The sequence below is a fragment of the Poromitra crassiceps genome (genome assembly GCF_964638095.1).
Source record: "Poromitra crassiceps genome assembly, chromosome: 12".
Classification (NCBI taxonomy): Eukaryota; Metazoa; Chordata; class Actinopteri; order Beryciformes; family Melamphaidae; genus Poromitra; species Poromitra crassiceps.
In genome coordinates, this window is record NC_139632.1 from 46,526,709 (window position 1) to 46,545,120 (window position 18,412).

The following is an 18,412-nucleotide window of genomic DNA, read 5'->3' on the forward strand; positions in this document are numbered from 1 at the left end:
TCGATTCAACCCTTTGGAATCGCTCTGTCGCTCTGTTTAAATCGCTCGTCAACAGGCACACGAATTGACGGATATCTGGGGGCTATAACGTTACGCAATGTCATGATATTTGTCCACTACGAGCCACCGTAGTTGTTTACAAGCTAAGCCTATCAGCGTGCTCCTAACGCGAGCTCCATACCGGTAGTACAGACTTCACTTCATGTCATCCCTCAGCCTGTCAATCAGCTGTCAATGCGGTTTGTTGCCACACAATAAACCAGCGGTCTGTTCCAAGCCAGTGTGATCCTTGACTCGCTCTCACATGGCAGCCAATCAGCGTTGAACAGCGAGCGACTGATGCCAGCGTATTTTCGCTCGAGTTGGGATATTTCATCTCGGGCGACGAGCAAATTTTCGCCCTATCGCTCTGTCTCTGTCGCTCGGACGCCCAGCGATTTTTCTCCAGGGCGAATATACGCTCAATCGCTCGTTTGCATTGACTTTGTATGTAAACTCGATGCCAGCGAAAAACTTTAATAGGTCGGTGTGAACGCAGCTTTAGGGTTTAAATGTAGACTTTGGAAACCCTAGGAATTGAACACGGCTCTACGGTGTGAAAGGCAACTGTTTACACCGTCCATCCACCCCCGCCACAACGCCACTTACTGGCCACCGTGCAGACTCTATGATGTGTATAACGTTCATATACTGTACACACATCTAGAAGTGTGATATGCAACATATTTTTGGTTCAGAAACATGATATTCAATATCTCAGTGGATTGCAGAAACTAGGGATGCACGATATATCGGCAATCATATCGGTATCGGCCGATGTTAGTCATTTTTTAACATATCGGTCATATCGGTATCGGTCAGATGTTGCAATGTTAATATCGGTTATCATTATCAGCCAAATTCTTCACATTGATATGAAATAATGCAGTAAATCTATGATTTATGGGCTTTTCCAAAGGCTTTGCAAATAAAGAAATGCATAACTTTTTCAAATTCAGTGTTAACATGTGTTTTTCTGTATGTACAAAATGTGATGATCATAAAAATGTGGTTTTATACAGATCATATCGACATCTGTAAATATCGGTTATCGGCCATAACAGCAATGTTAATATCGGTTATCGGCATCGGCCAAAATTTTCATATCGGTGCATCCCTAGCAGAAACATAGCCTAAAATGCTGACATCTTATTCTGGTGAGCAGGCTGAGCAGTCAGACTGTAGTGTCAATTTGTGCCTGTGTGAAAACAGTGTCAAGCAAAGCAGTTTGTGTTCATCACATCTTCTAAGTAAATCTGAGAGCTTCTGCATCCTGCCACTGCATTTTTGCAGTTTTGCGATGGAGCCAAATGCGATTGGTTGATTACTGTACCATATGCGGTGTGACAACCTAGCGCTGCTCAGACATCCTAACATGCTGCTGGATGCGGCCGCCTCTGTTTGCAGTATCGCCTTCCTCCTCAGCACCCAGCGACGTTGCCAAGCAACACTTAGACTGAGGGAGACAACTGATAAATGATATGTCTTCCTCTGGGAAAATGAAACCATCTTAACATCCAGTAATAACAAACAACTCGTAGTTCTTATGTTTTCAGTGCCGGTTTTAGCATTTCGCACCATTTCATTATGTTAAATATATCGTCGTGATTGGTTGGATTAATGTGAAAAACATGCAAACCTTTCTCCAAATGGTTGAAATAAGAGAGCTTCATACTTTGTGTTATCATAGAGGAATGTGGAGTTTCCCACACGTGTTCCTATCAGTTCATTACACTTGGATGACCTCACAGATCAGGGGGAGAACTAGACTTGCTTGTTTCTGGTAGCAGGAGACAGTAGCTGTTCTCCAGCATGCAGACCCATCTCTCCTACAGCTAACAGTGTGACAGGTATGATGCTGAACACAGACCCATCTCTCCTACAGCTAACAGTGTGACAGGTATGATGCTGAACACAGACCCATCTCTCCTACAGCTAACAGTGTGACAGGTATGATGCTGAACACAGACCCATCTCTCCTACAGCTAATAGTGTGACAGGTATGATGCTGAGCACAGACCCATCTCTCCTACAGCTAACAGTGTGACAGGTAAGATGCTGAACACAGACACATCTCTCCTACAGCTAACAGTGTGACAGGTAAGATGCTGAACACAGACCCATCTCTCCTACAGCTAACAGTGTGACAGGTATGATGCTGAACACAGACCCATCTCTCCTACAGCTAACAGTGTGACAGGTAAGATGCTAAGCACAGACACATCTCTCCTACAGCTAACAGTGTGACAGGTATGATGCTGAGCACAGACACATCTCTCCTACAGCTAACAGTGTGACAGGTATGATGCTGAACACAGACACATCTCTCCTACAGCTAACAGTGTGACAGGTATGATGCTGAACACAGACCCATCTCTCCTACAGCTAACAGTGTGACAGGTATGATGCTGAACACAGACACATCTCCTACAGCTAACAGTGTGACAGGTATGATGCTGAACACAGACCCATCTCTCTAGAGCTAACAGTGTGACAGGTATGATGCTGAACACAGACCCATCTCTCCTACAGCTAACAGTGTGACAGGTATGATGCTGAACACAGACCCATCTCTCCTACAGCTAACAGTGTGACAGGTAAGATGCTGAACACAGACACATCTCTCCTACAGCTAACAGTGTGACAGGTATGATGCTGAACACAGACCCATCTCTCCTACAGCTAACAGTGTGACAGGTATGATGCTGAACACAGACCCATCTCTCCTACAGCTAACAGTGTGACAGGTATGATGCTGAACACAGACCCATCTCTCCTACAGCTAACAGTGTGACAGGTATGATGCTGAACACAGACACATCTCTCCTACAGCTAACAGTGTGACAGGTAAGATGCTGAACACAGATCCATCTCTCCTACAGCTAACAGTGTGACAGGTATGATGCTGAACACAGACCCATCTCTCCTACAGCTAACAGTGTGACAGGTATGATGCTGAACACAGATCCATCTCTCCTACAGCTAACAGTGTGACAGGTATGATGCTGAACACAGACCCATCTCTCCTACAGCTAACAGTGTGACAGGTATGATGCTGAACACAGACCCATCTCTCCTACAGCTAACAGTGTGACAGGTATGATGCTGAACACAGACACATCTCTCCTACAGCTAACAGTGTGACAGGTAAGATGCTGAACACAGACCCTATTCTCCTACAGCTAACAGTGTGACAGGTATGATGCTGAACACAGACACATCTCTCCTACAGCTAACAGTGTGACAGGTAAGATGCTGAACACAGATCCATCTCTCCTACAGCTAACAGTGTGACAGGTATGATGCTGAACACAGACCCATCTCTCCTACAGCTAACAGTGTGACAGGTATGATGCTGAACACAGACCCATCTCTCCTACAGCTAACAGTGTGACAGGTAAGATGCTGAACACAGATCCATCTCTCCTACAGCTAACAGTGTGACAGGTATGATGCTGAACACAGACCCATCTCTCCTACAGCTAACAGTGTGACAGGTATGATGCTGAACACAGACCCATCTCTCCTACAGCTAACAGTGTGACAGGTATGATGCTGAGCACAGACCCATCTCTCCTACAGCTAACAGTGTGACAGGTATGATGCTGAACACAGATCCATCTCTCCTACAGCTAACAGTGTGACAGGTATGATGCTGAACACAGACCCATCTCTCCTACAGCTAACAGTGTGACAGGTAAGATGCTGAACACAGATCCATCTCTCCTACAGCTAACAGTGTGACAGGTATGATGCTGAACACAGACCCATCTCTCCTACAGCTAACAGTGTGACAGGTATGATGCTGAACACAGATCCATCTCTCCTACAGCTAATAGTGTGACAGGTATGATGCTGAACACAGACACATCTCTCCTACAGCTAACAGTGTGACAGGTAAGATGCTGAACACAGATCCATCTCTCCTACAGCTAACAGTGTGACAGGTATGATGCTGAACACAGACCCATCTCTCCTACAGCTAACAGTGTGACAGGTATGATGCTGAACACAGACCCATCTCTCCTACAGCTAACAGTGTGACAGGTAAGATGCTGAACACAGACACATCTCTCCTACAGCTAACAGTGTGACAGGTAAGATGCTGAACACAGACACATCTCTCCTACAGCTAACAGTGTGACAGGTATGATGCTGAACACAGACCCATCTCTCCTACAGCTAACAGTGTGACAGGTAAGATGCTGAACACAGACCCATCTCTCCTACAGCTAACAGTGTGACAGGTATGATGCTGAACACAGACCCATCTCTCCTACAGCTAACAGTGTGACAGGTATGATGCTGAGCACAGACACATCTCTCCTACAGCTAACAGTGTGACAGGTAAGATGCTGAACACAGACCCATCTCTCCTACAGCTAACAGTGTGACAGGTAAGATGCTGAACACAGACACATCTCCTACAGCTAACAGTGTGACAGGTATGATGCTGAACACAGACCCATCTCTCCTACAGCTAACAGTGTGACAGGTATGATGCTGAACACAGACCCATCTCTCCTACAGCTAACAGTGTGACAGGTAAGATGCTGAACACAGACCCATCTCTCCTACAGCTAACAGTGTGACAGGTATGATGCTGAACACAGACCCATCTCTCCTACAGCTAACAGTGTGACAGGTATGATGCTGAACACAGACACATCTCTCCTACAGCTAACAGTGTGACAGGTATGATGCTGAACACAGACCCATCTCTCTAGAGCTAACAGTGTGACAGGTATGATGCTGAACACAGACCCATCTCTCCTACAGCTAACAGTGTGACAGGTATGATGCTGAACACAGACACATCTCTCCTACAGCTAACAGTGTGACAGGTATGATGCTGACCACAGACCCATCTCTCCTACAGCTAACAGTGTGACAGGTAAGATGCTGAACACAGACCCATCTCTCCTACAGCTAACAGTGTGACAGGTATGATACTGAACACAGACCCATCTCTCCTACAGCTAACAGTGTGACAGGTATGATGCTGAACACAGACACATCTCTCCTACAGCTAACAGTGTGACAGGTATGATGCTGAACACAGACCCATCTCTCCTACAGCTAACAGTGTGACAGGTATGATGCTGAACACAGACCCATCTCTCCTACAGCTAACAGTGTGACAGGTATGATGCTGAACACAGATCCATCTCTCCTACAGCTAACAGTGTGACAGGTATGATGCTGAACACAGATCCATCTCTCCTACAGCTAACAGTGTGACAGGTATGATGCTGAACACAGACCCATCTCTCCTACAGCTAACAGTGTGACAGGTATGATGCTGAACACAGACCCATCTCTCCTACAGCTAACAGTGTGACAGGTATGATGCTGAACACAGACCCATCTCTCCTACAGCTAACAGTGTGACAGGTAAGATGCTGAACACAGACCCATCTCTCCTACAGCTAACAGTGTGACAGGTATGATGCTGAACACAGACCCATCTCTCCTACAGCTAACAGTGTGACAGGTATGATGCTGAACACAGATCCATCTCTCCTACAGCTAACAGTGTGACAGGTATGATGCTGAACACAGACACATCTCTCCTACAGCTAACAGTGTGACAGGTATGATGCTGAACACAGACACATCTCTCCTACAGCTAACAGTGTGACAGGTATGATGCTGAACACAGACCCATCTCTCTAGAGCTAACAGTGTGACAGGTATGATGCTGAACACAGACCCATCTCTCCTACAGCTAACAGTGTGACAGGTATGATGCTGAACACAGACACATCTCTCCTACAGCTAACAGTGTGACAGGTATGATGCTGACCACAGACCCATCTCTCCTACAGCTAACAGTGTGACAGGTAAGATGCTGAACACAGACCCATCTCTCCTACAGCTAACAGTGTGACAGGTATGATACTGAACACAGACCCATCTCTCCTACAGCTAACAGTGTGACAGGTATGATGCTGAACACAGACACATCTCTCCTACAGCTAACAGTGTGACAGGTATGATGCTGAACACAGACCCATCTCTCCTACAGCTAACAGTGTGACAGGTATGATGCTGAACACAGACCCATCTCTCCTACAGCTAACAGTGTGACAGGTATGATGCTGAACACAGATCCATCTCTCCTACAGCTAACAGTGTGACAGGTATGATGCTGAACACAGATCCATCTCTCCTACAGCTAACAGTGTGACAGGTATGATGCTGAACACAGACACATCTCTCCTACAGCTAACAGTGTGACAGGTATGATGCTGAACACAGACCCATCTCTCCTACAGCTAACAGTGTGACAGGTATGATGCTGAACACAGATCCATCTCTCCTACAGCTAACAGTGTGACAGGTATGATGCTGAACACAGACACATCTCCTACAGCTAACAGTGTGACAGGTATGATGCTGAACACAGACACATCTCCTACAGCTAACAGTGTGACAGGTATGATGCTGAACACAGACCCATCTCTCCTACAGCTAACAGTGTGACAGGTATGATGCTGAACACAGACACATCTCTCCTACAGCTAACAGTGTGACAGGTAAGATGCTGAACACAGACCCATCTCTCCTACAGCTAACAGTGTGACAGGGAAGATGCTGAACACAGACACATCTCCTACAGCTAACAGTGTGACAGGTATGATGCTGAACACAGACCCATCTCTCCTACAGCTAACAGTGTGACAGGTATGATGCTGAACACAGACCCATCTCTCCTACAGCTAACAGTGTGACAGGTAAGATGCTGAACACAGACCCATCTCTCCTACAGCTAACAGTGTGACAGGTATGATGCTGAACACAGACCCATCTCTCCTACAGCTAACAGTGTGACAGGTATGATGCTGAACACAGACACATCTCTCCTACAGCTAACAGTGTGACAGGTATGATGCTGAACACAGACCCATCTCTCTAGAGCTAACAGTGTGACAGGTATGATGCTGAACACAGACCCATCTCTCCTACAGCTAACAGTGTGACAGGTATGATGCTGAACACAGACACATCTCTCCTACAGCTAACAGTGTGACAGGTATGATGCTGACCACAGACCCATCTCTCCTACAGCTAACAGTGTGACAGGTAAGATGCTGAACACAGACCCATCTCTCCTACAGCTAACAGTGTGACAGGTATGATACTGAACACAGACCCATCTCTCCTACAGCTAACAGTGTGACAGGTATGATGCTGAACACAGACACATCTCTCCTACAGCTAACAGTGTGACAGGTATGATGCTGAACACAGACCCATCTCTCCTACAGCTAACAGTGTGACAGGTATGATGCTGAACACAGACCCATCTCTCCTACAGCTAACAGTGTGACAGGTATGATGCTGAACACAGATCCATCTCTCCTACAGCTAACAGTGTGACAGGTATGATGCTGAACACAGATCCATCTCTCCTACAGCTAACAGTGTGACAGGTATGATGCTGAACACAGACCCATCTCTCCTACAGCTAACAGTGTGACAGGTATGATGCTGAACACAGACCCATCTCTCCTACAGCTAACAGTGTGACAGGTATGATGCTGAACACAGACCCATCTCTCCTACAGCTAACAGTGTGACAGGTAAGATGCTGAACACAGACCCATCTCTCCTACAGCTAACAGTGTGACAGGTATGATGCTGAACACAGACCCATCTCTCCTACAGCTAACAGTGTGACAGGTATGATGCTGAACACAGATCCATCTCTCCTACAGCTAACAGTGTGACAGGTATGATGCTGAACACAGACACATCTCTCCTACAGCTAACAGTGTGACAGGTATGATGCTGAACACAGACACATCTCTCCTACAGCTAACAGTGTGACAGGTATGATGCTGAACACAGACCCATCTCTCTAGAGCTAACAGTGTGACAGGTATGATGCTGAACACAGACCCATCTCTCCTACAGCTAACAGTGTGACAGGTATGATGCTGAACACAGACACATCTCTCCTACAGCTAACAGTGTGACAGGTATGATGCTGACCACAGACCCATCTCTCCTACAGCTAACAGTGTGACAGGTAAGATGCTGAACAGAGACCCATCTCTCCTACAGCTAACAGTGTGACAGGTATGATACTGAACACAGACCCATCTCTCCTACAGCTAACAGTGTGACAGGTATGATGCTGAACACAGACACATCTCTCCTACAGCTAACAGTGTGACAGGTATGATGCTGAACACAGACCCATCTCTCCTACAGCTAACAGTGTGACAGGTATGATGCTGAACACAGACCCATCTCTCCTACAGCTAACAGTGTGACAGGTATGATGCTGAACACAGATCCATCTCTCCTACAGCTAACAGTGTGACAGGTATGATGCTGAACACAGATCCATCTCTCCTACAGCTAACAGTGTGACAGGTATGATGCTGAACACAGACACATCTCTCCTACAGCTAACAGTGTGACAGGTATGATGCTGAACACAGACCCATCTCTCCTACAGCTAACAGTGTGACAGGTATGATGCTGAACACAGATCCATCTCTCCTACAGCTAACAGTGTGACAGGTATGATGCTGAACACAGACACATCTCCTACAGCTAACAGTGTGACAGGTATGATGCTGAACACAGACACATCTCCTACAGCTAACAGTGTGACAGGTATGATGCTGAACACAGACCCATCTCTCCTACAGCTAACAGTGTGACAGGTATGATGCTGAACACAGACACATCTCTCCTACAGCTAACAGTGTGACAGGTAAGATGCTGAACACAGACCCATCTCTCCTACAGCTAACAGTGTGACAGGTAAGATGCTGAACACAGACACATCTCTCCTACAGCTAACAGTGTGACAGGTAAGATGCTGAACACAGACACATCTCTCCTACAGCTAACAGTGTGACAGGTATGATGCTGAACACAGACCCATCTCTCCTACAGCTAACAGTGTGACAGGTATGATGCTGAACACAGATCCATCTCTCCTACAGCTAACAGTGTGACAGGTATGATGCTGAACACAGACACATCTCCTACAGCTAACAGTGTGACAGGTATGATGCTGAACACAGACACATCTCCTACAGCTAACAGTGTGACAGGTATGATGCTGAACACAGACCCATCTCTCCTACAGCTAACAGTGTGACAGGTATGATGCTGAACACAGACACATCTCTCCTACAGCTAACAGTGTGACAGGTAAGATGCTGAACACAGATCCATCTCTCCTACAGCTAACAGTGTGACAGGTATGATGCTGAACACAGACCTATCTCTCCTACAGCTAACAGTGTGACAGGTATGATGCTGAACACAGATCCATCTCTCCTACAGCTAACAGTGTGACAGGTATGATGCTGAACACAGACACATCTCCTACAGCTAACAGTGTGACAGGTATGATGCTGAGCACAGACCCATCTCTCCTACAGCTAACAGTGTGACAGGTATGATGCTGAACACAGACACATCTCTCCTACAGCTAACAGTGTGACAGGTATGATGCTGAGCACAGACCCATCTCTCCTACAGCTAACAGTGTGACAGGTATGATGCTGAACACAGACACATCTCTCCTACAGCTAACAGTGTGACAGGTAAGATGCTGAACACAGACACATCTCCTACAGCTAACAGTGTGACAGGTATGATGCTGAACACAGACCCATCTCTCCTACAGCTAACAGTGTGACAGGTATGATGCTGAACACAGACCCATCTCTCCTACAGCTAACAGTGTGACAGGTATGATGCTGAACACAGATCCATCTCTCCTACAGCTAACAGTGTGACAGGTATGATGCTGAACACAGACACATCTCTCCTACAGCTAACAGTGTGACAGGTATGATGCTGACCACAGACCCATCTCTCCTACAGCTAACAGTGTGACAGGTATGATGCTGAACACAGACCCATCTCTCCTACAGCTAACAGTGTGACAGGTATGATGCTGAACACAGACCCATCTCTCCTACAGCTAACAGTGTGACAGGTATGATGCTGAACACAGATCCATCTCTCCTACAGCTAACAGTGTGACAGGTAAGATGCTGAACACAGACACATCTCTCCTACAGCTAACAGTGTGACAGGTATGATGCTGAGCTACACAAACATTTCTCTGAGCTGTGTTGACAAACCGTTCTCACTCCCAAGTCGTCAACATTCTGACGTTTGGTCAGAACTCCTTGGCGACACTTCTTAAAACACGGGGTACCTCTTTTTCACCCTTTTTTTGTCCAATAGTCCTTGAGAACTCCCACAATGTCTGAAATCGACGCCACGGGAGTGTGACGATGAATTAAAACAGTGGTCAGTAAGGGTGTCGTGGTCAGGGATGCGGTGGCAGATGGGCGTAACCCTTTGACTTCGAGACCGGTGACCGGAGTTTGCGTCCCAGCGTGTTCAAAGTCTACATTTCAACTCTAAGTCACATTGAAAGTTTTTGTTATTTCAGCCTAACCCAAATAATTCCTCTTTATCCAAGTTCTTTTAGTTGCCTAACCATAACCGACGGTAACACAAGTTGTTAGCTACCAAGGTGTTGAAAAATGAGGAAAAAAGTGGGCACCCAGTGCATTGAAACATGAGTTGGGAGTAAGGATGTGATGGTGTTGAGATTGTTGTGAGAAGGTTAGGAACAAAGGCACTGTGCGTGTATGAGGCCACATTAGGAGCCTCTGGTGGAGGTGTGCGTGTATGAGGCTACAGAAGGAGCCTCTGGTAGAGGTGTGCGTGTATGAGGCCACATTAGGAGCCTCTGGTGGAGGTGTGTGTGTATGAGGCTACAGAAGGAGCCTCTGGTGGAGGTGTGCGTGTATGAGGCTACAGAAGGAGCCTCTGGTAGAGGTGTGCGTGTATGAGGCTACAGAAGGAGCCTCTGGTGGAGGTGTGCGTGTATGAGGCTACAGAAGGAGCCTCTGGTAGAGGGGTGCGTGTATGAGGCCACATTAGGAGCCTCTGGTGGAGGTGTGCGTGTATGAGGCTACAGAAGGAGCCTCTGGTAGAGGTGTGCGTGTATGAGGCTACAGAAGGAGCCTCTGGTAGAGGTGTGCGTGTATGAAGCTACAGAAGGAGCCTCTGGTAGAGGTGTGCATGTATGAGGCTACAGAAGGAGCCTCTGGTAGAGGTGTGTGTGTATGAAGCTACAGAAGGAGCCTCTGGTGGAGGTGTGCGTGTATGAGGCTACAGAAGGAGCCTCTGGTAGAGGTGTGCGTGTATGAGGCTACAGAAGGAGCCTCTGGTAGAGGTGTGCGTGTATGAGGCTACAGAAGGAGCCTCTGGTGGAGGTGTGCGTGTATGAGGCTACAGAAGGAGCCTCTGGTAGAGGTGTGCGTGTATGAGGCTACAGAAGGAGCCTCTGGTAGAGGTGTGCGTGTATGAGGCTACAGAAGGAGCCTCTGGTGGAGGTGTGCGTGTATGAGGCTACAGAAGGAGCCTCTGGTAGAGGTGTGCGTGTATGAAGCTACAGAAGGAGCCTCTGGTGGAGGTGTGCGTGTATGAGGCTACAGAAGGAGCCTCTGGTAGAGGTGTGCGTGTATGAGGCTACAGAAGGAGCCTCTGGTAGAGGTGTGCGTGTATGAGGCTACAGAAGGAGCCTCTGGTGGAGGTGTGCGTGTATGAGGCTACAGAAGGAGCCTCTGGTAGAGGTGTGCGTGTATGAAGCTACAGAAGGAGCCTCTGGTGGAGGTGTGCGTGTATGAGGCTACAGAAGGAGCCTCTGGTAGAGGTGTGCGTGTATGAGGCTACAGAAGGAGCCTCTGGTGGAGGTGTGCGTGTATGAGGCTACAGAAGGAGCCTCTCGTAGAGGTGCGTGTATGAGGCTACAGAAGGAGCCTCTGGTGGAGGTGTGCGTGTATGAGGCTACAGAAGGAGCCTCTGGTGGAGGTGTGCGTGTATGAGGCTACAGAAGGAGCCTCTGGTAGAGGTGTGCGTGTATGAAGCTACAGAAGGAGCCTCTGGTAGAGGTGTGCGTGTATGAAGCTACAGAAGGAGCCTCTGGTGGAGGTGTGCGTGTATGAGGCTACAGAAGGAGCCTCTGGTAGAGGTGTGCGTGTATGAGGCTACAGAAGGAGCCTCTGGTGGAGGTGTGCGTGTATGAGGCTACAGAAGGAGCCTCTCGTAGAGGTGCGTGTATGAGGCTACAGAAGGAGCCTCTGGTGGAGGTGTGCGTGTATGAGGCTACAGAAGGAGCCTCTGGTGGAGGTGTGCGTGTATGAGGCTACAGAAGGAGCCTCTGGTGGAGGTGTGCGTGTATGAAGCTACAGAAGGAGCCTCTGGTGGAGGTGTGCGTGTATGAAGCTACAGAAGGAGCCTCTGGTGGAGGTGTGCGTGTATGAGGCTACAGAAGGAGCCTCTGGTGGAGGTGTGCGTGTATGAAGCTACAGAAGGAGCCTCTGGTGGAGGTGTGCGTGTATGAGGCTACAGAAGGAGCCTCTGGTGGAGGTGTGCGTGTATGAAGCTACAGAAGGAGCCTCTGGTGGAGGTGTGCGTGTGTGCTGGCTGTCTTACCTCCAGGGGTGAAGGGTTTGCAAGGGGCTGCATGGGCTGCAGGGGCTGCAGGGGCTCAGGAGGGTGGGGCTCTGGCACGTGGGCGACAAACTGCAAGGCAAGACATGGTCACAAGGGTCAGTGTCTCTCCCGCCTGTCATCGGCAGAGACTCAAGTGTATGCGGCCAAACCAGAATGCCTTGCGGAGCGGGAACACGGTCTCACAAAAATATGTATGGTTGTTATGGTTATGGTTAGTCTAGTCAAGTAAAACAACTTGTGGTTAGGGTTAGGGTTTGGTCATGGTTCAATTAGTCTCGCTTGCCAGACTATCTCCGTTTCGCGCTGTACCCGCGCAAGAGAGAGTCTGGCTGCTCTCTGGTTTAGCAGGGGGAAAAGGCGCTGTTATCTTTACAACCATCCATTGAAACCAAGCAGGCCTGCTTTATTGCACAATCCAATCTTTGTCAAAACTTGCCATTTTCAACGTGTAGCAATGCTACACGCTAGCTTGCTAGCTAGCATTGTTGTTGTTTCACAGCCGTGGAGGTATTTGAGAGCGACACGCAGAGAGCAAGAGGGAAATCCCTTTCCACTCCGACTGAAATGGTTCGGCACCAATGGCAGAGTTTAGACCCGCAGCCTGCTTCCAGGCAGTCAGACTATGGTTACATAAGAAAAATGTTCATTAAGAATATACATGTGGCATAGGCTACCATGGGGATCAAACACCGGTCACCAGCATCATAGGCAAAAAATGCCTAACCTATCAACCAACCCAACCATAATTTTACGTTTTTTCTTATTTAACCATGGCCAAACCCATAACCTTAGCCACGCAGTTTTAATGGGCTATAACCATAACCGTAACAAGTACCAACATCCTTAAGCCAAAAATGAAAAAGCAATGAAATATGTTTGAAGAGTTCCATGGTATTTCTCTTCAGACTGCAAGGCATTCTACATTTTAGTCTCTCCCGCCTGTCACCAGACCCGTGTTCCAGGCTCTCATTGGCTGGTGGTCAGGGCCGGCCCTAGCCATCTGGGGGCCCTAAGCAGGATATAGATTAGGGGCCCCCTCCCAGGGGCGGGGGTTTGGGGGCATCCGCGCTGGAAGTACTTTTAAGTAGGGGGTGCTGTAAGGAGGGGAGTCTCGGTGCTGCAGCGCCGAAGAAAATTTGACGTTTTCTGGACTTTTAGCCATATTTAGAAGAATATTTAAAACAAACAAACATGACGATGATGACGCTCGTTTGTAGCCCTATCAGTGTCAAGCAAGCGTGTAGAACCCAGCAGCCATAGGGGTTGCCAGGTCAGTTAAACCAGGGGTTCCCAACCTTTTTTGTGCCAAGGACCGGTAGATACATGCAGGACCGGTTGTCAATTTTAATGGTTTTAGTTACATATATATTTACTCACCAGGTGGCGACAAAAGGTAAATAACAGCCTTTTGTGTTGTACTGTATGTAGCCTACAGTATTTATGTTTTTGTTTAAACTACAAACCTAAATAAACGTCAACCTATGTTTTAACTACCACACACAGCCTATAATATTATAGCCTATGTTTATTAAAAAAAAAAAATAGGGGGCCCCTGGCAACTCCCGGGGCTCTAGGCAGCCGCTTAGTTCGCATATAGGGCGGGCCGGCCCTGCTGGTGGTGAAAGACACACACTGTTTACACGCTGTCAGCACAGCCTGTCTGCTGCCACTCTTTTCTGGAGGATGGTGTGGATCGACTGGCTTCTACACTCACTCACACCACAGGAAGTGGCAGCTGTTGATCAACATACCAGGCAGGAAGTTACTTCAGCTGTTTGGAGCAGTGGTTGATAGACCGCAGCCGGTTTAATAACATCAGGGACACAGGGCGTGTCTGAAGTATGGCGTCAAATTAATATTAGAATATATAGAGGTCTCTGCAGGCCTTCAGATGAAAGTAAACAATGTGTTTTTGCCGCAAGAGTCCACTGTCATATTTTAAACACTCCAGAAGGACAGGAGCTTAATTGATTAGTTGTCGACAATTAAATTAAGCGCCAACTATTTCGACAATCGATTCATAGTTTGAGTCCTTTTTAAAGATGAAAAAAAAGGGTCAAAATTCTCTGATTCCAGCTTCTTAAAATGTGAATATTTTCTGGTTTCTTTACTCCACTGAATATCTTTGGGTTGTGGACAAAACAAGACAATTGAGGACGTCATCTTGGGCTTTGGGAAACACTGATCGCCATTTTTCGCCATTTTCTGACATTCTCAATAACGAATCAGTTCACAGAGAAAATAATTAATAGACCAATCGACAATGAAAATAATCGTTTGTTGCAGGCAGCCCTAAGAAGAATAATATATGTTGAGCTACTTATACACACAATTCTCAATCTGGATTCATATATTTTACAGACAGTCCACACAGCTTCACACTTTCTCTCTAACACACCATCCCTGCCTCAGAATATGCCTGCTCAGCCGTCCTGAGGCCTATACTGTAAGTGGTTGATGGTGAGAGGATGCTGACCCAGCGCTAAAGCTATTGATATCCCTGCTCAGATCTCACCTCCACACTGCTGTATACTGTCCCTGTGCTGCAGTCAGAGGGGCTCCTCACAGCAAAACACAGCTAAAGCACTAACCAACGTGTTGTCATAGTAATGCAGGAAGGATGGCAGCAAAAACAACTCCTCGCACTCCATCCTGTCGGCTCATAATTACCCAACACGTGCAACTCATTATTGTCCTCTGCTCAGCACGTTTCCCTCAGATCTCCAAAACACAGACCTGAATGAGGCTCTCAAGAGCCTTCGTCTGCTATTTACATTTCACTTTAATACTGCCGTCACTCCCATCCAGAGTGACTTGTAAACTGATCATCAGTGTCATTCCCAACGAGCTTCTGATTGGCTCAGATGTTTGTGTTGCTATGGTTCTTTAATCTTCTAGCATTTCAACAAAACATGGCAGAACACCGTGGGTTTCCTTTTCAGATGGCCCTTACTGCGGAAAATGGCAATCCTGGCAAGGAATTTTAGTCCTGTATTCAGATTGATCAGCTTATTCCAGGATATCAAATCACCTCCCTGCACAGGCGGATAACCTTGCTCATTTCAGTAAATCTTACTGGATTTGTGAGATCGCGATCGCACGAGAAACATCTTGCCGCGCTCCCAAGCTAGTGGTTTAACTCTGCCCCAGCAGTGGGTCGGACCAATCAGTGCCCAGCAGCTACGGGCGGCATTTAGGTGTGACAACAGCGAGAAGCGAGCCTGTGATGGTGATAGATGGTTCATCCAATCACCTGCCAGGTATTTTTTGAATGTGCGTGCCCTTTTCCAAACTATCTGACAGCGTCAGATATCAATATGACTTATTTCAAGACAATATCATGAAACAAGGACACCTTGAAACAAGAAACTAATATATTTTAAATATAATTATCGGTATATCAATGTACAGCAGCGTGTATTTTTAAATGTCTGACTGGACAGCCTGGATATTTATAATTAGCTGCTAGATGCTTTTGGATCGTTGTGGTTTCTGTTTCCTTTATATGTTCTGTATGTTCTGTATGTTGTATACAGTTACCCATACCTGAACATACATTTAAAATCCATATGGGCCATATGGACTTTAAATGTATGTGCAGGTATACAGTTACCCATAGGACTTTAAATGTATGCCTGGACTATGAGGGTATTTATGATGGCTGCTATAGATCATTTGGATTATTGTCATTCATGTTTATTTTGTGTGCTTTTAATGTGTCTATGTTCTGTGTTGTACCATAAATTGCCACTTATGGACATTCAAGTTGTCTAAGTCTAAGACTTAACATAGTTTCCCTCATGTCAGCAGCATGGTGAGAAATATAGTATTCTTGATGGTCTGCCAGTGCCGTGAGATCATTGGACTGAGAGAATAAGTGTATAATAGGTCTACACAAGATCAAATCCATTGCCAAGCTTGTCGTTGATGCAGTGCTGGTCCTGAAACCTGAACGCCACAGGTTCGGTTCCCACAGCAGCATCACTGAGACCCTGAAGCTTTCCATGGTGTGAAGCCATCCTCTCTGTGCAGCAGCAGGCAGCAGCTAAGTGGCTAAAAATGAAAATGAAAATGGGAAAGCGCATGGCATGCTCCGGCCTCCGGGGGAAGCAGATGGATCAGAGAATGGGGCTGTGAAGAGGAACTGCTCCTACGCCTTCTATGGATCAGCATCTACTGTATAGTGGGCAACAGGCAGCACCCCCCCCCCCCCCCCCCCCCCCTCAGCTACATTCACTCTGGAGGAAGGAGCGTGGGCGGATATAGGACTGCAGGCCTGCCAAAAGCCTTTTGATGGAGACAGGAATCACGGCATAGAATTATAAAAGAAAAGGAAGACATTGAAATAAATATCTTCCCAAGAAAACAAAGAAAGAAAAAAATGTGCTGTGCTGTGAGGGGGAGGAATGTGATTATAGGAATCTTGATGATCAAGAGAATCGTGAGAATTTCATGTGATCAGACATTTATGTGAGGGTGAAGACAGACCGAGGCGACAGGTGGAGACTGCTCAAAGGAAAACACATCAGGAAGACATCATTCTCATAAGGCATGGGCTAAAGTTGTGTCTTTAAATTGGAGATAAATGATTTGGACTGATTGAGGTGTGTAAGACTGAAAAGAAACGGAATGGAGAGGAAGCGATCCCTCAAACCCAATCAAAAGCCCTGTGTTCTGTTGTTGGGCAACAACTGAATGGGGATCAGATGGTTCAGTTTGATGTTTTAACCAAATGAAATAACAGTAAACGTGCTTTTTGGATTCCTTATGGGGGGGGGGGGGGGGTCACACGGATTTTACATCTGTGGCTTCAGTTCAAGGTTAGAAAGCGGGTTTGGTCGGCCTCAGCTTAAAAATTAATAGGCAGTTTGCAGAAAAATTGCAAACACAGTTTTATTGATAACACTGAGAAGGCTGATAGTGTTCTTTCCAGGAAATAGCCTACTGAAAACACATGTAGCTTTACAGGTGATACTGTACACACACACACACACACACACACACACACACACACACACACACACACACACACACACACACACACACACACACACACACACACACCACACACCACACAAGTCCCTTAACATGTTGATCAGAAAAAAGGAAGGAAAATGTATAAAAATATATATAGCCTACATTTATAACATGCTCTAAATGGCTCTAGGCATATTAACTAGTGAGATTAATGTTTAAAATCCAGTGGCTGCAACTATAAGGATTATTTATTATAGTTGGTTAATCTGTCTTCTTTGTTTTTACATTCATAGCTGGAGTTAGAGAATGAGCAATTTACTCAAACCAATTAATCGATTTGTCAAAATAGTTGGCGATTAATTGAATAGTTCGGCAAGTAATTTAATTCGATTCGTTGCAGCTCTACCAGTGCAGATTGGCATCAACATAATGATATTTGATCTACAGACTTGTATGCGTGTTGACGCTGCTGGATGAAAACAAGCCAGCACAACACGAGCACTAATCTGTTATTCCGACTTCAACCCGTTTCAGCTGACTGCCATTCACTGAGCAACACCTGTTCATGCAGAGAGAGAGAGAGAAAAGCAGAACTTACTCCAGAGTCAGGGAGGGGATCTTCAGTTTATCTCTTCTCGACTTCATCTCTGTATGAACGAGCGGAGCGGTGAGGGGTCTTCACTCTCACTCACCAGCCCAGAGTGATCTCACAGCCAGCAGGCAGCACACCAGTCATTGCTGCGGTGGACCGTGGGCGACTAAAAATAACTGTTTTTAAGAGTATCGTTTACCGGCGGCAGATTCAGCAGATTCCCGGAGATGTTTCAGAGCTCCGTGTGCGGCAAATAAAACAATGATGATACACTCCGTCTCCACCCAAAAA

General features: G+C 46.7%; 1 protein-coding gene across 1 annotated transcript in view; it reads right to left on the reverse strand.

Moving 5' to 3' along the window:
• mast3b (microtubule associated serine/threonine kinase 3b) overlaps window positions 1-18,174 on the reverse strand; it is a gene marked incomplete at both ends in the record, with an annotated part of 76,937 nt that extends 58,763 nt beyond the window's left edge. The window contains 2 exons of the mRNA XM_083647415.1: window positions 12,532-12,621; window positions 18,128-18,174. Coding sequence (XP_083503541.1) covers window positions 12,532-12,621; window positions 18,128-18,174 — 137 coding nt within the window. The remainder of the gene's footprint in view (window positions 1-12,531; window positions 12,622-18,127) is intronic.
• Between the last annotated feature and the right edge of the window lie 238 nt (window positions 18,175-18,412).